Below are 25,142 nucleotides of genomic sequence, written 5' to 3'. Positions count from 1 at the left end.
AACGGTAGTTTAGTAATTAACTGCAGCATTTGCATTTAAAGCAGGCAAATTAGTTCCGCGACGCATTGTGTTTAAAATTCTCGCTATTTTCACGGCATTTCAACCGTCTCTCGTGCTGTTGTTTTAGAAGTCTGGCAAATATTTCGATTAGCGGCTGTAGGACACTCCGGAACGCTTCAATTAGTAACTTTTTACAAAATCTGCAATGAACCTACACGGAACAAATATATATCGCTCGTCACTCAGAACATTGCTTCATACTTCGAATAAATATAAAAGCCGTGCCTCGTATGTTTTACTGAGCGTACGGAGGGAAAACACCTAAACGCCGTCTATAACGAATAAAAATTGGAAGAAAGTGACTATTCAGTAACGGTTTTCACAGCACATAAGCAATCTACACAGCGCAAAATTTCGGTACAAGTCACCAATAAGTGGCCCTCACTTTTTCAAAATATGAAATATCTGTTGTTGTTTTTTTTTTCCTGCCGACAAACAAGTAATAGTGTAGCTCTTATTTAGAAACCGCCTGAAACTGAAATCGCCAAAGTCAGAAGTGACACATGCCTTTAGAAAAATTATTTGAAAAACTTGAATTCTATGGGTATATTGAAATGGCTCGCACGTTCGACAAAGATCATTTTCACGAGCATATCTCGTAAAAATTAATCGTGAGATTAGATTTTTGATCGTGATAAGATATTGAGACTGCAAAACTATGTAGGCTATGTGTGCACAGAGATTAAATAGTTCCAGCATATGATAATCCGCCGATTTCATGCCATACGACACACCAGTCGTTGGGCGGAGCAGATTATGATACTTTATCTGGACTTCCCTTGCCCGCAGGTCAATGGTAGCAAGCTGATTGTGTTTTCAAATACGAATATAATGGTCCCAAAAAACTGGACATGATGCAAGTTGCGTAAGCTGACAGTTTCTTAGAGTGGGAGCTGCCTAGCGCCAGGCGTTCTCCATCCATAACGCGAGCGTATATGGAGAATCACGCGCGTGGTCCGCTACACAGCGTCCCGAGAAGACCGAAATAACAATCCTCGCAGTCCAAGTGGGGTATGCGCAGTAAAGAAAAGCATTACTAAAGTGGTCACTCAATTAGGAAATAATATTTAGCTTCAATTGTAGGTTTGTTGGACTTTCCAGCGTGCAGCCGAAAGTGCCCGCTTTCAGAAGTGGGAGGGAGGGCAAATGACATACTTTGCCCCCACCCCCACTTTTAGCAGTGCGTGTGTGTGGAGAGGGGGGGGGGGCTTCTCCTAGTTACAGGGACGTACATGGATTTGTCTAATCTTCAAAAAAAAATTTAATTGAGGGGTTTTACGTGCCAAAACCACTTTCTGATTATGAGGCACGTCGCAGTGGGGGACTCCGGAAATTTGGACCACCTGGGGTTCCTTAACGTGCACCTGGATCTAAGTACACAGGTGTTTACGCATTTCGCTTCCATCGAAATGCGGCCGCCATTGTCTAATCTACGTGCTTGTGGATTCATTATGCTTAATTTGTATGCCTTCATTGTCGTAAATTTCAGATCCTTCTTTACTTTTCTAAATGCAGAAGACGCTGCAAACGCGCACAATCGCTTCCAATTGCAACGGTTCATTCAGCTCGTCGAAGTGCCCAAATCGAAACGCGTCAAGCGTCTGAATGCATTGGCTTGCCCGCGATAAATTCATAAGGGCGTTATATGTCGCTTGCCAATGCATGCGTCCGTTTTTCTGAGAGGTGTAGATGACACCTCTCTCAGAACTATGATTCAACTGAGGCTAGGTAAAGTGCTACCGGAGTTTGTGTCTTCGGCGTGTCAGCAAGGACCAGTAAGGGGATATCTAAAAGAAGTGGTGTCATCTTTCCGCTTCTTATCGGTGCGTTTTTCTTTGCAATGTTTGGCTGAGGTGTCAAGTAAAAAAACTGCACAAAGTTCATTTTCAAGTTCAAGTTCATTTATTTACCACATACATGGCGTTTCACAAAAGTGGTTGGGACGAGGGGGAAAAAGCTGCATTAAAAACAGCTTGACTAGCCCCACGTCCCCGGTTCACTAAGGCAGCATGGCAGTAAAAGAAAAAAAAACATTTCAACGTCGGTCTCAAATGAGAAAATACATGATATCCAAAGAAAAACGCATTTTACAAAAAATGAAATTTAGCTATGAACATATTTAACACAGCATGCTTAAAACAGAAGTGTTAGAGAGTGTGTGAACGTTTTCATAAGAAATCTTGAAATTATTTAATGTCTTCGGCAAGCAATAACTTAATGTTTGAATAACTTAATGTTCTTGTGCGCAGCCGTGGCGCATACCATTGTTCCGAGTGTCTGTTTAGGCGCGAAGAATGATTTAGCTGCAGGTTAACTATACTGTGTATATAGCCGCGATTTTTTACAGTATCATATCTAAAGGAAAGTATAAAGTGTATTCATATAGCACGTTTAATTTAATTACATTATATTTAGCAAATAGTTGTGAAGTACGTGCATTAAATGGTAGGTTTGCAACAGAACGTACGGCCTATTTTTCTAGGATAACAAGATTATTTGTGGATTAATAATATTTGGGGTTTTACGTGCCAAAACCACTTTCTGATTATGAGGCACGCCGTAGTGAGGGACTCCGGAAATTTCGACCACCTGGGGTTCTTTAACGTGCACCTAAATCTAAGCACACGGGTGTTTTCGCATTTCGCCCCCATCGAAATGCGGCCGCCGTGACCGGGATTCGATCCCGCGACCTCGTGCTCAGCAGCCCAACACCATAGCCACTGAGCAACCACGGCGGGTTATTTGTGGATTGCTGTGTTCGTTTACCCCAAATTAAGTTACAATAACGCAGATGTAATGCGAAGAGTGCCTTAAATGTCGAAAGCTTTTGAGCGACTGGCAATACACGCTGACATTTCCTCAGTACGCCCAAGACTTTGCAAAGTTTGTTTTGTAAAAGTTCCGTATGGTGATCCTATTTCATGTATTCGTGAAAAATTACACCTAGCGATTTTGCTGTAGAAGAAAATTCAATTTTGTTATTGTTCAACATGAGATTATAAGAATGAATGAGCTCATAAAGTGGGGAAGTAGAGCGAAAAAGAACAGCTTTAGTTTTAGAGCAGTTAATTTGTAAAGAATTTCTAAGTGTCCAGCTGCATGTGTTTTCTAATGTCAAGTCAGCTAGATTCACGAGATCATGTATATCTGTTCCTGAAAAGAGAAGGCGTGTATCCTCAGCATAGATTATGTATTGGGCTGAAAGGTAATAAACAAAGACCTTGTTGATGCGTTATTTTCTGTGCCATTGTACCGTGAATTATACTGCGCGAGCAAATGAAAAGATGTTTTGAAACGCGGACAAAAAAAATGCTTCGTTGCGCCAGGGGTTAAAACCTTTTCTTTCTTTTTTTATTTTTTTTAAGCTGCACACGGGAACCTTACCCGTAAAAACATGGTTAGAAGAAAATGGTTTATTTATTCCGTGGGGTACTCATTGTTTATTATGCAGAACACCAGAGACAATTGAGCATGTGTTCTTAGATTGCTGGGGCGGGGTGTTTTTCTGGGACATCTTACAGAGAACCTTGAAAAAACTGTTGCCATTAAGTCCGCATGGAATCCGTTATCCTACGGTCGAAAACGACGATGATGTGCCTTTCGATATGGTTATGCTCCTGGGCCTGCACAGTATATGGCGAACTCGGGACTGCTGTACACAATGCGGATATCGACGTTACGCCAGTTCGTGAATATTTTTGCGAATCTTTGTCCCATTTTGTCGAAGTGCAGAAGGTGCAGATGTATGTACCGGAGTGGGTTCCAAGATTGGAAATGTTGTTGCACATGCCGAAATACTGATGACTTGTAGTCAGCAAATAGCTGACGCTTCTCGGTACTAGAATCTTGTTATTCTGTTCTTCTGAGCTCGTAAGCTCTGTGTCAAGCGAGGCAATAAAGAAAAAGAAAGCGTCCGTGGCGCAATGGTATAAATATTGGGCGTCGGTGCTATGGAGGTCCTGAGTTCGAATCCTACCGTCGGACACTTTTAATAATGCTTATTTGATTAATTATTACTCAGTACATTGTTTAAAACGAGGTGTTTGCAAAGTCGCGAAGCCGTTTGAACCCAGAAGGACGAAGTTTAGGCAAAGCCATGTACTTCCAATAATTCCCTACACTGATGGCGATGGGGGCAGAGAGCGGCGAATGCTGATAGCTTCGTGAGCGCTGTGCTCTCGCCGCTGAATTCGCGTTGAAGCGAAAGGCAGCACGAAGGTGCTGCATGAAGACTGCTGAATGGCAGTCCTTGCGATATTGGGCTTGATGTGTGCCGCACTAGGGCCGTCCTACACGACTAAATGCGATTGTGCGTAACAGTCCATTTCATCAGAATTCTCGCAGGCCACAGGAGTTGTGTCCGGGACGTTCAACTGTTTACTTGACGCTCAAAAAGCCAACAACTTCAAGCAGTGCAGTGACGCCAAACTTCTCTAGAAGTAAACAAACCTTTATGAGTGTTTGAAGATATATTATTCTCAGTGTATTTCGGGGATTTATTTAATGTGCTGTTCAGTCAAGCACATCGATAAGGTTATAGGGTTATGTAAATTTTCTTTTCTTTCTTTAATAACACGTGAGGTAAAGGGTTATGCGATCACAGCAAGTAAGTCTAGCTGTGACACAACATTTGCCTTGCTTTACTGACCTCAGGCACTACAAAATACATTTTGCTATTTCACGCCTACTTACCTACGAAAGTGGACAAAATGGATGCATCTTTGGTATAGCACACCACTCGTAATGCACAACTAACGAAAATTAACTGGTAACCAAAATACCATTTGAATGAGAAAACAATTCATTTTGCTGAATTTGAGAATCGGCGACGAATGATACCGTTTCATGCCACGTCGACGATATCTTCGCTTTCGCGAGCACTCCGCAGTGCGTCGTCCGCACTGGGACGACGCTATCATATCCTTTCTCTATGACGCTATCATGAAAAGCGCCGGCAGCGGGGAGCGAATGCTTCGTCTGCCTGTCGCTCCAATTAACGGGACACCGAAACTCGAGATTACGCAAGCTTCAATAGAGAGTTTTAGCTTGCGCGTTTTTACGGCCAGCGGAGCGGAGCGGACGAGCGCAGACGCCACTGCGCATGCGCACGTCGCTGGGCCGGCCAGCGTTTTTACGGAGCGCAGCTTACGCCCGCTGGGAAGCCCTCTCCAGCGGAGCGATAGGCAGCGCGCGAGCGTGCGTAAAAGCGCGCGGGCGTGTATGGGTATTCAAGATGGCAGCCGTCAACACAAGCGCCGGCGCTGCTGCGTTGTCGACGGCGACCGCTGCTCAGGCCCGTTTAGAAGTTTAACCAAATAACTAACTAAAAACACATAACCTACCTTTATTAAACAGTTTCAGCGCATTTTCTCGCGCGCCTCTCCGCTGGTGTATCCGCTCGCCCGCTCCGCCCCGCTGGCCGTAAAAACGCTCAAGCTAAAACTCTCTAATAGTTAACGCGCGAGAAGACAGCTTACATGATGCCACGCCGACCGGGCACACCCACTCTTTGAACATGCGGCAGATTACCTCTAAAGCAGGGTGCGAGGCTGCGTACGCGCTCAACGATGCGCAGCCACGGCCGCGACGCCGGCAACCCCCCGCCCATCGCGCGCGCTTGATCGCGTTACCATGGCGTTACCATAGCGTTACCATGGCGTTACCGCGAGCTCTCCCCTCCCCCCTTTCCCTTTGCTCGCGAGGAGAGGCGACACTCGTGCGTGAAGCCACCATCTTTCTGACCCTCGCACACTCACTCGCACCTAAAGCACAAAGTGGATCTTATCGCACTTGGACTTTATACGGTGCACACTTCAGCAAAATTACACCCTTTGAGTTGTATCTTGCCACACAACAATAATCGTCATCTGTCGTGTCCGCATTTCTCTTCTTTAACGCTGCGGGCCCGGTACTTCCCATGTCCCGAACGGCCTGCGCGTTATCAGCATGACAGAGCATTTTCGACAGGAAAGTAGCGAGTGCAGCGTTTTCAAGAAAAGAAATGCAAGCAAGAGGGATGACGATGATTGTACGATCTAAGGGTGTACATTTGTAAGTGTACATGATGCAGCTTCACTTTGGCGGTCGCTTTTGTCGTGCCGCGTGCGATTTGAAGTGCGTTTGCAAGCGGCCGCTTGTAATTCAATTATATGACCATCTGCGTCCAAGTTTCCATTTATTGTCTCGTCATTACTTTGCAGCGGAAGCGAAATTTCGCTATATTGAAATCGCATACAAACACACTTCTTTATACTGAGGTTCTAATCATATGTTCTATGGACAAGAGGTTATGAAAAGTTAAATACATTGTTATATAAAGAAGTTCGTTATATTGAATGCCGCCAATCAAATATGATTTACTTTGAATTGCTGGAGTTTTCAGAGCACTTTAGCCTGCGCACTTGTTCTGCATTCACCCAGTGTACGTTTGGATCCTCTGCCGAAACCACACCGTGACGGAGCCTTACCTCGCAAACCTGCGTGGTTACGTCCAGCAGTGGACCGGCATTCCACCACGCCTGTTCAGCAAGACACCTTGCAAGTAGCCACTGCTTCGGTAGAGTGTGCCGTAGCTTTGGCTACCAGTCTGTCGTCAACACCCACCAGCATGAAGTTCTGGGTCCCGCAGTCGGACATGCAGGCTCCACCACCGCACAGTCAAATAAAACGACAACAGACCAGTTGGGAAAACTTTGTAACTTTTCTTCATTGATAATGATTCACTGTACAAATGATAAAACCATTACGAACACGAACAACATAATATCTTGAGCAGACAACTTGGCAAGAAGACGCTAACAAATCCCGAACAAAGGGTGCAGCGACGCGCTCTTTGAACGGCGACCACGTATGTGGTCTAGGCGGTGCCATTCACACGCAGCGTCCCGGGAGGGTCACGAAACGACGGCAGAGGGGTGGGTGAAAGAACGGGCAGCCGTTATATGTCAACAAACGTCAACGAACAAGACATTGCGTGCTGAACACTCGCAAAAGTATGGGCGAGTGGTCACAAGAACCAAGAGAAAAAGGCGAGATATTAAAAAAGGGGGAGGGGGGAAAACATTAGAACAAACAAAACTTTTTACAAGTTGATTGCTTTCACACACGGCACTCAAATCCGTTTTCTGGTGTCAGATCTGCTACACCAAGTCAGAGGGGGGAGCAGTATGGCAGTTTGTTTCCGCAAGAAAAGTGCGGGCTCCTGTTTATGCTGTACAGTATTATACAAAAACATGTGGCTGTTGCTTGGCTGCAGCATGCACAGGCTCCTCCTGCATCAATGCCCACAGCACGCTTAAGAATGCTGCCAGGCAAGACAGCAACACAACGAGATGCAGTACTTTAGACAGCTAGCTGGGTTGCGATTGTGGTCACCCCAATACCAAGTACAGCGCATTTTTGGTTGCTAAAACATGCCTCAAATTATACCAGCAACACTTTGCCCACTCACACAAGCAGAAAAGCATGAATGGTTACCGAAATGTAGCAATAACCGTACGCCAATTCTGTATTTTCCTGCCCATAATCTCCATCCTTCCAGTCTCACATGCGTCACAGTGATTCAAGCTTTAAAGCCTGTATTGTTACTGTCTGAAAAGTTCATTACATTTTCGTACCTTTAACAATATTCTCCCAACACCACTGCTGCCTGACAAGCAGTTCTCATAAATCAAGCCTGCAGGAGAAGCCTCTTCAACTGAGCCTTAGCCACAACATGGTGGGCACGCATTTTCTGCGAATGGCCACAAGTTCACTACAAAAACGCCTGATAATGAGACAATAGGGAATGCGGTGACCCATGGTTCTGAAACATTCCCCACACAAAATTCTGCACCGAGAAATGACACTATCAAGGAGGGAGGGCGAAATACAGAGATAGAAAGAGAAGTATAGAAAAAAAAACCTAGTGAAACTGTACAGCAAAAAACACATGTCATCGTTCATCATTCCTCCTCCTTTCTCATGAACAGCAGGAGAGATAGGTGCAGAAAGGAAGAGGTATGTTCGGTCCCTGTGACAGTGTGCATGTTGCCCTCCATCATTGAAAATGAAAAGATGCATGCGCAAGCCCCTGCTAACAAGAACCTGCGCACGAGTGCCTCAAGCGGAAAATCTTGGGAACGGAGCACAAGAGAATGACACATGGAAAGCAAGGACCTCATCCCAAACACTCCTCTGAGGGACTTGGTCAGAGGGACTCCTCTGACCAAGCATCCAAGTCCTCCAACAAATGCATTTATACTCCTGCTGGCTGAATGTGACAACATTGCCTCTTTCTTCAAGCTCTGAATGCTGCTACCCATCACTTGCCATCAAGCAACTCACTCAAATGCAAAACTTCCTAGATGGAACTACACTAACGCTATGGTGCAGTGACCAACACACTGCCTGCCTGCTTCACACACCTGTCCTTGCTTTTGTACAAACCACATCAGTGCTCCCAAATTGCCATGGCAAAGAAGCCTTGACAGCAATAACAAGCTTCTCTCAAAGCTCACTCCCGAAATGTGCATTTAACAAGTGCTTCTTCCATCATTTTTGTTGGCTCAACCGTAAGCTGGCAAGACTTTAAGGGCATCAATTTCATGGTCGTAACTCTTAAGCTTTGCTTGGAATGCTAGGTGAGAATAAAGAATTCATTTAGTATCTACAGCGACAAACAAATAAAGAAATTTACACAGCCTAAGTTAAGCTGAGCATCCCCACCAAGGGTTCATTGCACATGCCCACAGCGCACAAGTGTAAATGCTTGCACGTAAGCCTAGCCGTTTTCAGTGCAGAAACTGAATAACAGAACATGCCTCAGTATTGTGCTAAAAGAAATGGCTGTTAAAAGAAAGTTTCTACAATACTAGTATCATTTAACACCTTCCATTTTCTGCACAAAGCTTCCCTTTAATTTTACCAATTGCAATATCGGTAGCACATCCACATGCAGAGTCACCAGAAAAGCTCCCAAAGCACAACTACTTGGCACTTCTCGAGGCTAATGTGGCAATATTTCTCAAAAGTATGTTTGCCTCTACAAATAACCACAACCAAATTTACATGACCAGTAAGTACAGTGAGCCTGTAGTTTTAGTCAGTTTGTGTATAGACATTTTAGCAGAGATCACATGTACAAACATGCAAAACACCATTCTTCAGATGCCCCATATCGACCAATGTCAATACAAATTTATAATAAAATGACTGATGCAAGAGAGCAATTTGTGATTGTATGTCACAATGCACACACACACATGCAATAAATGTAGAAAACTTAATAGAAAAGAAAGGTCTGCTATGAAACAAACCCCCCATGATGTACAATCGAAAATGTTCAAACAGTGGTGGTTTCTGAATACTGAAATTTCACCATTAATGGTGAAATGTGGTGAAGACTAGGCTACCACAACAACGAAATAGCCACTGTGTTTAAATTCCAGTGTAGCCATAACAAAAATGACACAATGTCATCAATATAAATGCTACATTTCTACGCGTAACAAGTACACACTGGGCATATAAACCATTAAAATAAGCTATAGGGAGATTGCAATAGTGTTCGTGCAATATTGTTGCCTCAATGCCACAGAATGAAAAAAAAAAATTTAATCTCACTATAAACAGTTAGAGAGACCTCTTTAAGTTAAGAGGTAACTCTTAAGAGGTACAGTTATGCATCTTTGCTACAATGCTGTGTTAAGTGCCTCTGCTCTTAAAGACATAGGTTGCGTTCCAATTCTGGCCAGCATCAGAGACAGTCTACGTAGACAGCTAAGGAGACAGCTGAGACAGCTTCGAGGCCATGTAATGGAAAGCACTTCGAGCCGTCTGGAAAACGTATGAAAGACGATTCTGTAACATGATGCCACCTCACGGCCACAGGAAAAAGTTCAGAAAAGCGCACATTTATGTATTTTAAGCTTTTGCGTCTACCATTATGAAAAACATGACGTAGCTTGTATTAAGGGTGTAGGATAGCATGTATACATTTTCTTGTGCGCAGAAAACCTTCCCGTCGCTTTCCAAGTGTCCTGCTCAGCCGCCATCTTGTTTGGACAGAAAAGTAGCCTGCATCGTCTTTGACTTTGATGCTGTCTTCGCTAAGCTGTCTACTTTGACGTCTTCGTGAGTATTGTAACCAGACTTAAGATGGCTTCTGTCCGCTTGGCCATCTACTTTGCCGTCTACGGCAAGTACTGGAACACAGCCATAGTATGAGGCAGTTACTCCACAGTACACCACAGATAAGAACACGCTGTATTTGCACTTGTATAACCTGCACCAAAGGTTCAAGATGCTTAAGTACAACATTGGGGCGTGGATGTGCACAAATTTTGCTCAAGGGCCAGCTTAACAGCAACGCACAGCAATGCTGCTGTCACGCACATGCCAAACTCTAATGGCACAAAACAAAATTGTTTCTGGAGCTATGTATTTTGCCTTAAATTGTGCCAAGTTCTTTTTTCATAGAAAGAGCTTTGTGCGATTGCATGCAGTTATTGGCACAAGTTTTACTTGAGGGTGTCCTTTAACCATTCTCTGAAGGCTGCAACTGGGAGTACAGGCTAGATGCATGAGTGAGTTATACACATGAATATGGGGAGTGGAAGCAAAATGCAAACTGACATCAATTTTCCTCATTTAGCTAATAGCACTAGAAGGAAGCATAACCCACAACCACAGTATTTGTCATTGGATGGCTATTTTTCCTCAATTTTAGATTATATTTGTCATTGGATGGCTATTTTTCCTCAATTTTAGATTACGTTTAATGTAATTCAGCACATTTCTTCAGTTTCATCTTTTCATTATCTAATGCAAGCATATTGCTAGTAATCTAAAGCCTTCCATCCAGGAGTCACCATTCTTTTTACTAAGTAGTGCCAACCTTTGATGAACGTCACCATTTTCCAATTTGGCCATTGCAACAGTTCAACTTCCATAATTCCTGCTTCTGAAGTTTCTGTTTTCACTGATGATGCATGCTCGCACTTTGACACAATTGTAGCAAATGGCAGATAAGATAGATTTTGCTAGGAACAAGATGAGACTACGAAAATTCCGCTTGATGACAGAAGCTGAGGGGATAAGGAAGAGTGCGGAGAAGGGTAGGTTGGCAGTGGTTAATTTGGTCAGTGGCAACGTGTACGGAGGGGCTTCCGGTCAATCAACGCTGAAAAAGATCCTTTCATTTTCGAAGCACTTCACTAAAGTGAGAGGTGGATATTCGATAAAGGACTATTGGCTTCATTGGAAGAATAATTTAAACATGTGTGCTCTTTTTTTCAATTTTTCACCGTCCATGATTGGCTGCTGCATTTGCGTTGGCTTAACCAAAAGAAACTGCCCCCCCCCTCTCCCATTTAGCAGGCAATGATGGCTGTGAAGGCAAATTATTATAATAGGGTAATGGTTGTAACGAAGTAATTCATTTTGGTTCCCCCTTCAACTCAAGGTTTTTACAGCCTGCAATCATACAACCAGGCGAAATGCCATACTAAAGTTGGTAAGACCATGAATGACTTGGAGTGCATCAAGTTCTTCCACAAAAGGTAAATGTTTAAGAACCACGGGTACACAGTAGGGTCATTCCACGCGAAACGTCCCAGACCCAAAAGTGACCATCATTGATTTTCTAGAAAATAATTTTTTGATCACGTAAGCCCTTTTTTGAAATTTCCGCAAAGGTGCAAAAGTTGGTTGGAGGTAAATTTTTTTTATTCAGGACTGAAACTAGGTGCAATAACACATTTTATTTTAGCGCATTATATTGGCATCCTTCTTTTGTATATGTTATAATTGAGTGCATTTTAGAATTTTTCATGTTTATTTGGCCCAGTAAAAAAGCAATAAAAGTTGCATTTTCAAAACTTTTTTGCATAAACTGCATTATTCTTTTAGCCACCATAATTTTTCTCCCTTTTTGCCTGTTACTAGAGTCCCTGTAAACTGTTTTCTCGCTTCAGACAAAATTTAATTGAATGAAAATTTCTAAATCACAAGCTAAGATGTTGGTGCATATATTGAGCTATCTGACATATTTTTAAATGGAGGGCCTTAATGCTTAAATTTGGCTTGAATATCACAAGAGATCCACTTCTTGCCAGCTTTGGGGGTATTATTCTAAAAAAATACATTTATTAATAATTTCAAATTATCTTTAGCAGAGACTTTAGTAACAGGCAAAAAGGAAGAAAAATTATGGTAGCTCAAAAAATAGCGCAGTTTATGCAAAAAATTTCTGAAAATGCAACTTTTATTGCTTTTTTACTGAGCCAAATAAACACGGGAAATTCTAAAATGCATTCAATTATGACGTCATGAAAGAAGGATGCCAATACAATGCTCTAAAATAAAATTTGTTATTGCACCTAGTTTCAGACCTGAATAAAAAAAAAAGTACCTTCAACCAACTTTTGCATCTTTCTGGAAATTTCAAAGAGCACTCATGTGATCAAAAAAAATTTTTCTTGATGAAAATACTTTGGTGAAACCTTATTCACACAATAGCCATGTAGCCAAATTTCTTCAAGAAAATCAATGATGGTCACTTTTGGGTCTGGGACGTTTCACATGGAAACGACCCAGTAAGCTTCCAAGAATTCGACTCCAGTTAAGTCAATTTTTTGCTTAACCTGATCCCGATCGAAGATCCCAGCCAACACCCATACATTTCTATGAGCCAAACTATTGTTATTTCGATCCTAAAATTGGTCTTCTATGAATAATTTGAACTTGCCCATTCAGCATGCATGCGCCTGGCCCCTTTGGTGCCCCCAAATGCGACTCCTTTACTAGCAGCATCTGTCTCAGGTTAGCTAACAGTGAATGCTTTGAGCACACCCCATCTCCCGTCAAAAACGCCTATTTTCGGCCTGCCTTAGGAAGATTTCCAAGCAATAACAGCAGCTCACAATGGCTAATTACGATAATTACCCAATTCTAACAAGCACCCTTTTTTTGCCTGCGAAAATACGACCAAAATTAGTGTTTGCGGCCTTTGTATGCTTTTCCACACACACTGCATTGCGGCGAAGCTGACTTTGGAGTACTGGTTGCCACTGTGCAACACATATTAGATCCTTTCTCATTTTCCTTGCTAAAAGATTGGGCCCGTGTTAGATTTGTACTGATTGCACGTGCTAGATTTGTTTATGAGCTTTAATGTTCTCAACATTATATTTATACTTTGGACACATAGAAACCGGGTGCACGTTTGAGTCGGGGGCGTGTTAGCATCGTGCAAATACTGCCAAATGAATCAATGGTGTGTTTTGACAGTTCTTTTTGCATCTTCTTTAATTCAACCCGCCGAATAAGTCGATCAATTTTGTCAGTCCCGTCAGGGCCGTATTAACGGAAGTTAACTGTATTAGAAACATGATGTTGGAAGCACTTATCAGATCAAAACATTTTGATTCTTTACCACACTGGTGCTCAGTAGTCCTACCATAAATACAGTATGATCCTAGGAAATGCCATAGGAGGAAAACCATGAATTATATATCAGGGATTTCCCTAGCAACATACTGTGATCGGCTTATTATGCTTCATTCTGAATGAAATATATATTGTATTAGCTAAAAATTGATGTCAAGGTACCGTTCTTACAGGTTACTTTGGGTCTGAAATTTGCATTTTAAGGAAATGAAGAAAAGAAAATGCTATACAAGTTGACATTACAGCTCAAGTACTGTATATAACATGAGAACCACGGATGAAGGTGAGGATGAAAGTACTGTGAAGTAGCAATGTTTCCATTTTGAAAAAGTTCAATCTTTTACATGATCTATCAATCCCGACTCCCCATTTAATATTCAGTATACAAAAAAAGGGCGATAGCTTTGGGCATGCATGCGCGCCAAACCATGACAACAACAAAAATAAAGAGGTACTGAGACTTAAACTCTTCACGTCATATATATTTACACAACAAACAATATGGCTCTAAAGACATCAGCCTAGCGTCAATTTGGCCTGCTGCCACTGCCACAGGGCTAAGGCTTATGGATGGACAAACAAGCAACTTTTAAAACAAATTCATACTGTACACACAACTTTATATCTTGAAGTGCTATGAGAGCTGTCTGGTGACTCTGCCGCAGTCCGAAGGTAGTTGGGCACACACTTACCGACTGCTGTTGCCCGCTTTAGTGAAAGCTGATAAAATGGGGCTTGGAATGCCACAACTGCACAAGAAAGCCTGGCACAACTACTGGGTATCACCATTGCACCGAAGCTGCAAGTTTGGTGCATTAATGCCACTTGCATTCGTCAATGCACCACGAGCAGGAATTTCCACTGCCTTTGAAAAGTGTTAGCAGCAATCGCTGCAACAAAGTCGGGACTGACATGCCACAAACTGCTGCTATGAGGTCATAGCATTAGGCCATCAGCCTCTCAAGACAGCAGCCACCCCATCTCGGCTGTTATTTACAGCATTTGCAAAAAAACAAGAAAGAAAGCTGCATCTTGCAATCTCACAGTGACATCTGAGGTGCAATTAGCCCAAGTGGTGCCACCCGCACTTTCTCGGCTAATGTGAAGGCAAAGCTTGCCCACAATTGCACAGGCCAAATGGGTGCTTGCCAGACTTTCATCAGTTTCCCCAGTCTGCAGACGTGTAGACAGGACTGCATGTGATCCCAAGATTTCCGCAAACAGCAAGACACTCGGGAGAAAAACAGGAGGGCAAATGACTTTCGTTCTTCCTTCAGAACACTGCTGAGACCCACTATTCACCTTGCTGCACCAAAAGCACTGCATTCACCTTTTCACGTGCTCCATGCCCTCTAAAATCACAAACATGCAAGTCACGCAGGGATGCCAACGCAGAAGTTTGTCCACCAACTGATGGTACACTGGTCAATAGCAGTCAAAGCATGACCAATAATGGGTTTTGTCAAGATGAAACATATACCTAGCACACAGTCATTATATGCTCAGCATAAGCAGTTGGCTTGCTTTGGACTGTTCTGCACATCGTTGGTGATCTCCCTCCCCCACAAACAAGCTCACCCCTGGTTGTAAGTGAGAGCACGCAAAGGTGCTACCAACATGGGTATAAAAATGGGGAGAGCGGAACGAACATCCCAAGTCAAGCATGACAATAAGAGATACAGGGAGAGCGCAGGAGGCAAGGAGGGAGTGCAAGGTCTGTGTGTGTCCTCGGTTCAATCGTGGCGGTCTTCGCTAGCCGTGGCTCGCCCCGCATCTGGCTGCGCCCGCGGAGTCTCTGGCGCCCTAAGCACTTCTTCTTCCTCCTCGTACTCTTCCTCTTCCTGGGGCGGCCATAGCTGTGGCGACCACTACGACCGGTCGAGGCGGAAGGCTTCTTCAGCGGCAGGGTCACTGATCACCGCCATGTCAGGATCGGTCAGGATCTGCAGGCCGTCAATGTCGATAGGGTCAAGGCCTGCGCGGAGGGCCTCCTCAGCAGAGAACAGGTCAGCTGAGTCAAATGAGCCCAGAGACTGGCCATCCACCTTGCCCTGCTGCAGGGCCCCTTTGAGCAGAGCTGCCTCATCTGTGCCAGGCCCTGTAAAGCGCATCACAATGCCTGAGTGTGACAACCTGAAGCAGGCGAGATGTGCCAAGAGACACCGATAGACGAAAAATTACCAAAAACAAGTACACAGTCTGGCAAGCAGTGGTAGTTGGGTTGGACTACTACAAGCAGTAGACAGAATGGGTTGAGGACAAGGGCGAAAGAGGAAGTGACAGGACACTTTCAACAACAACCAGACTTAAAACCTTATCACAGCTGCAGCCAGCAAGGAATAGCCAGCAAGGATGAAATTAACACAATTTTAATCACACAAAGCCCAATATATTGTTTTTGATATGCTGAGTTTTATACCTCAAAATGCTGATTTACACATGGAAATTTAAACCATACAAAACCTATAGCACCGTTTTTGACATGCTGGAGCTGAGTTTCAGCAATGGATAGCTCAGAAAATCAGTTACAAATTAACTGCTATACTAATTAATTTATAACTATAATAACATTTAATTGTTTTCTTTTTTAGTGACTACACTCTCTATGGCCAGCAGGGGTGATTAAGTTGTTTTTATTTTCATCCATAGGGAATGGTGTGAATTTGGTTGTGCAAGATTGTGTCACAAGATTGTGTCAATTTAACATGTTAAAGAGCTAATGCTGGACACGTAGAATACACATAGTAAACGCACAAGTCTGCTAGCTTGACAAACTGACTTGGCTTGTCCGATGGACCATGGTTTGGATGCAGTAGGCTGCTAGTGGATTTGCTAAGCCAAATAATAACTATCTTTTTGCTCATTTCAATCTCGAGATGATGCTGGCAATGTATTAAAACAAATACCTTGCTCTTTTTGTTGGTTGCAGTAGTTGAGTTTACCTGTGTCTGCACAGGCCAAATCTGACAAACTGAACGGTACATTGTGACGCCGCTGAAATTTTGGCCATTATCATCACATCTGTAGGACAAGTTTCAGCGATGTGAAGATGTAGGAATAATGAAGCATGACAAAATATTTCGGTGTCCTCAAGTCAGTTGGTGGCTTTATGCAGTTGACATTAAAACTACCTATGTATGTGTTTTCCCTTAGTCTGCTCTTCAAACCACATAAGTCAAGGTTAACTTTTACTACAATGAAGCAATGGCAAATGCGACCACCTAACATTTATTTCTATTTAGATAAGTGGCAACATGTGGCAGAGACACTGAACTACTGCAGTCATCTTCAGCGGCCAAAGAAAAAAATCCACCTGTTAGGATGATGTCAGGGATGCTGGTAGGTGTCTGGGGTGTTTGTGGTGCTCCACTCGAAGGACTGGCAGCCGTTTTTGCTGAGTACTGCAAGTCACCCGTGTAATATAGTGAGTCGTGAGAGTAAGGCATGGAACAGCTTAAGGCATCCCCGGCCATTCCCGACCCTGGACCCATGTCCGGGAAGAACACGCTCCCCGAGGAAGCACTGGTTGGGATGTTTGGGTTGCTACAGTACCTCCCGTCAGGCATCTGCAAATCCCACAATTGTGAGTAAACAAACAGAGAGTCAGTCACTTCAAAAGAAGCATTAGGCACACATAAAAGGGTAGAAGTATACACACGGTCGGCCTATCATTTGGGCTTGGAGGAAGGATTACCCTTGATGTCGTTTCTGCTGAACTCCATCCCGCGAAAGCGGCAAAGCTGCGTGCCAGTGCCCAGCAGGATCAGCAGCTAAACTCGGCACCTAACACCTCCCCAGCCATGGAGGACTTTTTGCAGCTTTGGACAAAACGTCCTCAATGTCCATGAACTGTTTCATGATCTCTTCCATGCCTTTGTCAGGCATGACAATGTCATGTGGTGCAACAAGGAAATGGATCGCTCTCTCGTGTGAACACCCCTTAAATGTACAAGCAGACACTTCAAATAAGTTAATATTGAATAAAACCATGTGATCGACTTCATTTCTCGACAAAGACCTCAATGACCAGTAACAGCACCTACATGTTGAAAAGGAGGGTGCAGCGCATAAAACTACAACACAAACCCTCAAAACACAAACTCCCTTTCCAATATTATCGGATACAAACTAGCGTAATTAATGACATTACTCAGCACCTACGTGGGCTGACCAGATTTTTCAAGGGGCACTAAAGAATGATATTAACTTAGCTAGACAGGTACTTCCAGTATACCACATAGGTCACTTTTTTATTCAGTGCAGTGGCCTGATATTGTAGAGCAAGGAGGAGGTAGAAAGGCTGCATAGAAATTGCTGTGTCAGCACAGCACAACATGTGTCACTGCTCCACTTACGTTTATTCATAAAAGGAGGTAAAATTAAACGCAGAACAAATGACAACTTAGCTTGGTAACTCTTTAGACATTTCATTGCATACGAAGAACCTGAAATATAAAAAGATGTAAAATGTTTGTTGCCATACTGAAGTCATTAACGCCACAATTAAGGTCTTAAATTTGAGAAGCGAACCTATGGTTTTTATTTTCTCCCACAATGACTTGCCTTCTAACAAAAAAAGAAAGGAAAAGAAGAAAGGAACATAGATAGAGTTTAGAAAGTGTAAATTACCAGTCTAGCCTGACTTAGCGTACTCCTTTACTGTCCCTTTATGCCACAACCACGCCAACCAATAACTAGCACAAAGCAATTAAACTTGGCAACAATATACAGTTTACTTTCGATAATGTGACTCCAGCAAATTCAATTTCTTTTAGTTAATTTGATCCCAACTGAATGTTCCACCCAGCACCAATACATTCCTGGGGCCAAAACTTTTATTTTGTGGCAGCCCCACTGCTACCAACCAGCTCGGGGAGCATGCGAGGCACAAGCAGGAGAGAACCAAGCCAGCTCCAGAACAGTGCAGCCACAATCCAGGTACAGTAGCACAGTCTTCATTTCTCCTTGGAGCCCATGTGCTGTCTCGGAACCCTTGAATAAACGGAAAGTCCAACCGGCCTCACTATCTCCTGCTTAGTCACCACCTTGGCAGCATGGCAGCCTGCCTGGTGGAACAGCAAGCTCCAGCCACCACCGTTCCTAAAGCTTTGGCCAGAAAGCTCGAACATATGGCTATTCAAGCTCGAGGCAGGATTTTACTTCCGTGGAATAAGGTCACAGCAGGACCAACACTAGATCACCGTAGCTGTGCTTCCTCCTGCTCTGCGTCGTGATGTCCTGCCTCCAGGGCCACAGGATTATGATGCACTCTGGGCTTTTGTGCTGGCTCTACTTGAACTACATATACTTTTGTCCACCACAGCGCCAGCCCACCGAGCCCTCCCTCAACGTTGCCATCATCCCAACTCATGCCCTACACATCGTTTGACAACTTATCCTAGTGAAACTATGCGCATGCTAAATTAACCTTACCTGCTACTACAATCCCAACTGTGACATCAAGTGAGCCAACAACCATCCAAACCTCAACAGATACCTCAACCTAGCAGGATACTTATGCACGAAAAAGTCTATAGGCACATTCCACAACTCACGCAAGAGCTCTGCCTACTTTAAGCGCTCCACCACAGGTAGATGTTCTCGCTACTGACTGCCACATCAACATATGGTCCACTACCACTCTGGCCTCAACCACTATGATGCTGCGAGTGCAAGAGACACCTACGTCACTTCTCTAGGCATTGCATCTCATGTTGCAAGACGCGACACACCACCTGTGTCCCACCTTCTTCAGTTTCCTTTGAGTCTCTTGCGAATATTCTACCATGTTGCCTCATCACCAGCATCGTCAACGATACCCTGATCATCACTCTCAGGGACTGCCTCTTGAACTGTGACATCGTGGCTGTCTTGCCTTGTCTACAAGGGCTTAAGAATGTTCGAAACTTTCAAATATTAGATTGAACAGTGTCTTATTTTGTTCAAACTTTGAATCGAATAGTCACTATACGTAAATCTGAATATTTTTTTACAGTGTTTGAATTATTTAAAATGTAAATTGTGCACGATCAAACATAAAATTGGAGCAAAAGTATGATAATTTGATCCCCAAGGGCATATGCGCATACATGCGCACATAACTTGAGAACTTACATAGCGCAACAGGCCATGTTACAGGGATCATTTGCACTCTCTAAAAGTCCTGTATATGCGAACAAACTGCTTAATTGTTCCTAATGCTCCATTTGTGCATTTTGATAAACAACACTTGATAATGCGAAGTGTAATGATGGAAAATTGCTAAGCTTATGAATAATAGGAGGATATGAATACCGTTTTATATCAATTGTGAAAATAGCTGCTCATTATTCAAAAACTATATGAAAAGTATTCTATATTCAATTCATTTCTTACACTATTCAATTCATATTTGATTCAGTCTCAACAATTGCTATTCGCATATCCTTCCTTGTCTGCTCCCGAATTGCACTTCTTTTCGTTTACTACCTCTACTTCTCTAGGGTTACGATCACAGTAGACATCACGCATAGCCTGTACATAGATTGTAAACTGTTCCTATTCCTAACTGCACACATGTCAAACAACTCTGCAGATAGTAACCATTGTTACGTCAGCATTACTCCAACATCTTCTTCTTTTGTATGTACTTTCCCATGCTTTTTCTGCTGTCTCTTATTTTATTTTTGCTTGAACATGTTTATTTTTTCTCGCACTCTCTGGCAGGGGGGGGGGGGGGAGTTGTTTTGTAACTGTCCCACTGCTGAGCTATTGAGAGAGCCATATTCCTGAATTTAGGGAGCCATCGAGGCACACACAGGAGACAACCAAGCCAGCTCTGGAATAGTGCAGCCACAGCCCACACACTGTCATCTTCATTTTTCCTCAAAGCCCATGGCCTCCCTCAGAACCCTTGAATAAATGAAGATGGTCTAACTGACCTCGTTTTCTCCCCAATTTAAATCCTAAATTAAGCCCTTACTCAATGTTTTGAACTTGACTGGCCAGCCCACATATGCCTGACCACAACGGCGACACCAATCATTGTAGTATCAGACTTAGTTGCACTAGAGGACAGTGGATGTATCAAAGACAAATTATCTCCCACTGAAAACCCCCCTTTCCAGCCTCCCTTTGGCACATTTCAAAGCAAAAGCTGGAGGCTACAATAAATGACTATCCTATTTACCCAATTCTAACATGTGCCCTTTTTTCAAAGCTAACTGGTCGAAAAATTGCATGCATGTTACAATCAGATACGAAACCTAAACCGCATTTGCGGCAGCAACAGCCTGCCAACAGAGCCAGTGTTACTGTCATCACAGATTGGCAGCAGAACAAGTTTTCGCGTAGGGTGGCAATGACAATGTGCCGCTTTCGAAGTTTTAATTACAAAAGCTGATGCAAAGGAAAACATAGTTTTATGCTAAGCTAGCGGCAATAGAATCGCATCACATTTTAGGCACTCCAGACACTGTGTACATGTCACAGGAACAACTGGTAAAGAGGTTAGTCAAGGCAGAGGCACCCATCCCGTTCTTTGCAATTGTAATTAAGTGGAAAGAGAAATGCTGAATTTCAAATGACAATGTGCTGAGAGGAGGGCAACATGTCGTCATCCACAGCAATGAAAAGCTGAGGTTGGCGGCAATGGACAGGTAAATAAACTTCAATTCTGTAAAGTAAACTCTGCAATTTTTGTCCTATTCCTGATTGCCAGAATCAAAGACACGCTACATTTTCAATGTTATAAAATCAGATGGGTCTTAGATTACGGTGCACATTGTTTTCGCTATGATCCCATAAAAACTGGGTTCTACATGAGCAAGAAATTTTTGGACATGTTTTGATGTGTTAAATACTGCAAAATGAAGCAGGCAAATCATGTGGATGTTTTTTCCTGCCTCTTCTCTTAATTCGACACTCTGGATGAAACATCAACTCCGTTGGCCCCATCAAGGTCAAATGAACAGAAATCGACAGTATAAGTACACAGTTGTGAAGCATATTTGAAAGCATGATGTCTTCCAGATTCTTCTATAACAATTTGGAACAATAAAAGGCGCACTTGGGAGCAGAGCTTTTAGTAAATGGGCAATTTCACAACACAATCACCACAGCTCTTTACAAAATGGAGAGAAGGAAAGTTAGGAAGGCTAACCAGAACTAAATGCTTCTGGCTATACCTTATGCTTGAAAAAAGGAGATAAGGGACAGAAAAGATAGTAGAAAATGAAATAGCTATTGCTTTCAGCACACATGGACATGATCCTTCACCAGACTGGCATATGCATTCACACAGACTCTTAGACTGAGGAAGCCCAACAAAGTTCTATTGACTTACAAACAAGTCTTCTGTTGTCAAGGTCCCAAAATCCTTTCCTCCATAAGCAATCCACTGTTTAACTTTGAAACTATCACAGGCGAAGGGTCTTTGCCTGTCATATGAAGGACATTGACATAACATGAGTTTAAAGGGACTGACAGCCAATTTTCATGGCACCTATATATATATATTTTTTAATGCAATGGAAAGCTTACCTATCAAAGTGCCTAATCATGAAGTAGTAACGTGGAAAACAGTGTGGAACACTTTTTTAGCAGAGTTTTTTTTATATGCAGTGAGGATGTAGTCATTCAATGGAAGCATGCTGAAAATGGTGACAGATGAGCGCGGTAGCGATCATACGCCAGCATTCGCGAGAGGCGGGCGACAAGTGCGGCCGTAAGTGTGAGAAAGTACCATTTTGTTTATCAAGTCAGTGTTCCTGCGATTAATGTATTCCAAAGCGTTAAATTATTTCTGCTATAACTGCTCCGTGTTTTCAAAATTTCCTGTCCAACTGCTTTGATATTTAACCAGACAAAATGAAACCAATCGGATCGCAAACGAAAAACGCTTTTACATGTGATACGCAGTTCAGCGTGTTGCCATAGCCATGCATGTGCTCTTGATATCCGAAGCATAGAATAAAGCACAAGTGTCTAATAATAGAGCAACTGCACTTTTAAGCAATAATTATCTTGTACCTAATAACCGCTGACTTAGGTCGTAGACTACATCTCACAGACTACATCTCATAAACTACATCTGCAGTACGAAGATTTCACCACCAGGCCTTACCACTTACTGGTTTTTCAGACATTCTTTGCCAATTTAACATTATAATGCCTACTTAAATCACGAACAGTATGCTGGATCCTATCACTATAAATCATGGTTATTTCATTTCCATCAACGTCTCACCATACATTCTGGCCAGTTGTCAGTCCCTTTAAAGGTTCTTTTTCAACGGCAAGAGGTGTGCATGGCACTGTCACCCGTTCTTATAAGGCCTGAATAACTATAGGTGAAAGCGACCCACAGCCACAGCCTCTAAAGCTGCTTCACAACAGTGCAGTCGAGCTGACAACCGAAGTAACAATGAAGTGTCGAGTACAATCTATAGTGTTAGTGAAATCTGATGAATTACAGGAAAATCAAAAGAACTCCATTGTTATAGCCTCCCTGTCATAGCTGCCTGTCATAGCTGCCTGTCATAGCTGCCTGTCATAGCTGCCTGTCATAGACAGCTGATGCAGGTAGCCGATTTACATGTCGAACATCAACACTGGTAACAGAGTTTACACTCACACAACCACAACAGGCAACAACAGCTGCTTTTTAATGGCATGTCTTCAGCACTCACCACAAAGTATTGGTTCTGCGTTGCAATGGCAGAGGGTGAAGCAGAGTCATCAGTGCTGCCGGCTGCAACCCGGAACTGTTCCATCTGCTGCTGCAAGGGTGACGTGCTGCCTAGGGCAGACCCTGTCCGGTAACCACCGGAGCCGTACGGACTGCCCACCGCACTTGGAGAAGACACAGGAGATGGTGCACCATGAGACACTGGGGATGCAGGGGCACTGCCTGACCGCTCGGAAGGTGGTGCACCGCCTTGGTACAACTGCCGCGGCCGAGGACTGGCTGGCGTCTGCATAGATCAACAAAATTTGCTTCACTCTCTATTCATCTTGGTTAGCAGCGCAATGATCTACATGGGAAGTAAGAAGAGCGACAGGAAAGCGCTTTTTCCTGTCACTTCTCTTACTTCCTATGCAGGTGGTCAAGCTGTTAACCAAGATGCAACGTAACCAACATGCCCGTTCAGCCACTCTATATTCAGTTACCCGTTTTATCAATTGAGCGCCCCAAAGCTGCACCAACATTACGAGAACCACCAGTCCCGAATTTGCTTCAATAGTTCTAATCATGTTTTCTTTCATATGCACCAAAATATTAGCGGATGCTTGTTTCTGCCTTCCGCTCTAGCGGGCATGTGGCCACTAGTGACCAAGAATGACCTCTTTAACATTACTGTCATCAGCAAAATGGCCCAACATAATATTTCTGAATCTGTGGTCTACAGACCCACAGGGTTTTATGGACACAAATGAACTAGCCTGGCGTAGTCAGCACACCGTATTGCGTGCAACATACTGCTCTATCATAACGATTCAAGCTGTTTTCTTCAACCTCGCCATTTCACCATTTTCACAACGCTACATACGAGCAAAGTGAGAAGGAGAAACTAAAGACTATCAGATTCGAAGAGAAAGCAGCAATCACAAAGGCAGTTGTGTCGGGTGCTAAGAAGTCGTGTGTTGAGCCTGCCAAACGGTTTTTTTTTTTTTTGCTGTTCTATTAAAATTTCATCACATATGTGGCCATGCAGCAGTTCCACGGGCAATAGAGTCGTTTTATTCTATGCACAATAAAGGCTGTGTACCACATTGCGCATATATTGCAGTAAAGGGAACTAATGGATATACCACGATATTTTGGCTCCCCCCCCCCTTCAACTTTGTTATAACAAGGCTTTACTGTAAGTGTAGGACAATAATAGTGGTGCCACTGTGAAAATAGGTTACCAGATCCAATAATGGAAATCTGCGAGTACTGTGTTTACTTGTATGTAACCAATACTTTTTTTTTAAATTCTTAATGTACGAAAGTCAGGTGTTGACTTAGATAAAGAAATGCAGCTTGGCTGCAACGTCACTTAACGTCATTTCGTGGCCACTATATTGCAGTGGCCACTAGATCTGGTGGGATACTGCCCGAGCTCAGAGACCATGATTGCAGCTGACAGGCTGGCATTGAACAGTTTGTTTGAAAATAGTGTCTCATTGTTCTTAGAGGCCGTGTTTGCATGTGTCATTCTGTTTGACCTCATTACACACCTGTGTTCATGATGCCCCTCCCTACACCCATGCTTGCAAGCAAATGGTCACCTCAGCAAAAATTAAATTTCAACAAAAGGCCAATGATGTTGATGTGATTGCTGCACGTGCTTGCAATGAGCATCAAAAACTACAATGACATACATGTTCTTTTTGCAGTGGAATGTCCTTTGTTCATTCAGCTTACATTCAAGGAATTTTTTTTTCTTTTTCTGACCATTCGAATTTCAAGGGTAGGCCTAGATTTTAATAAATTTGCCATTTACAACTGCCAAACTGTAGCTAACTGCCGATACTAAAAAAATTATTGACGTCACACTTCAACATAAAACAAAATGCGGTATATCACATTTTATTGATTCTTTCACAGAACTTGCAGGTGCAGCCTCCCGTTACAGCACCCTGCCAACATTTCCCCCTCTATGCAATCCCCTTAGTCAAAGCAGGCAGAA

The 25,142-nt window shown here is 43.2% G+C and overlaps 2 protein-coding genes across 10 annotated transcripts in view; one reads left to right on the top strand and one right to left on the bottom strand.

The window, feature by feature from the left end:
• Positions 1-6,742, top strand: part of LOC135911321 (apolipoprotein D-like) — a 13,934-nt gene extending 7,192 nt beyond the window's left edge. Inside the window, exon 5 of the mRNA XM_065443546.1 lies at positions 6,481-6,742. Coding sequence (XP_065299618.1) covers positions 6,481-6,605 — 125 coding nt within the window. The 3' untranslated portion in view covers positions 6,606-6,742. The remainder of the gene's footprint in view (positions 1-6,480) is intronic.
• Positions 6,743-6,746: 4 nt separating this feature from the next.
• The window catches only part of LOC135911319 (CREB-regulated transcription coactivator 1-like), a 149,118-nt gene continuing 130,722 nt past the window's right edge, over positions 6,747-25,142 (bottom strand). For all 9 annotated transcript variants that reach the window (XM_065443545.1, XM_065443541.1, XM_065443543.1 and 6 more), the window contains 3 exons: positions 23,157-23,441; positions 16,802-17,054; positions 6,747-15,586 (listed from right to left, as the gene is read on the bottom strand). In XM_065443545.1, coding sequence (XP_065299617.1) covers positions 15,357-15,586; positions 16,802-17,054; positions 23,157-23,441 — 768 coding nt within the window. In that variant the 3' untranslated portion in view covers positions 6,747-15,356. The remainder of the gene's footprint in view (positions 15,587-16,801; positions 17,055-23,156; positions 23,442-25,142) is intronic.

The sequence above is a fragment of the Dermacentor albipictus genome, chromosome 1, assembly GCF_038994185.2.
Source record: "Dermacentor albipictus isolate Rhodes 1998 colony chromosome 1, USDA_Dalb.pri_finalv2, whole genome shotgun sequence".
In the NCBI taxonomy this organism is placed as follows: domain Eukaryota; kingdom Metazoa; phylum Arthropoda; class Arachnida; order Ixodida; family Ixodidae; genus Dermacentor; species Dermacentor albipictus.
This window is presented reverse-complemented; position numbering and strand designations above follow the sequence as displayed.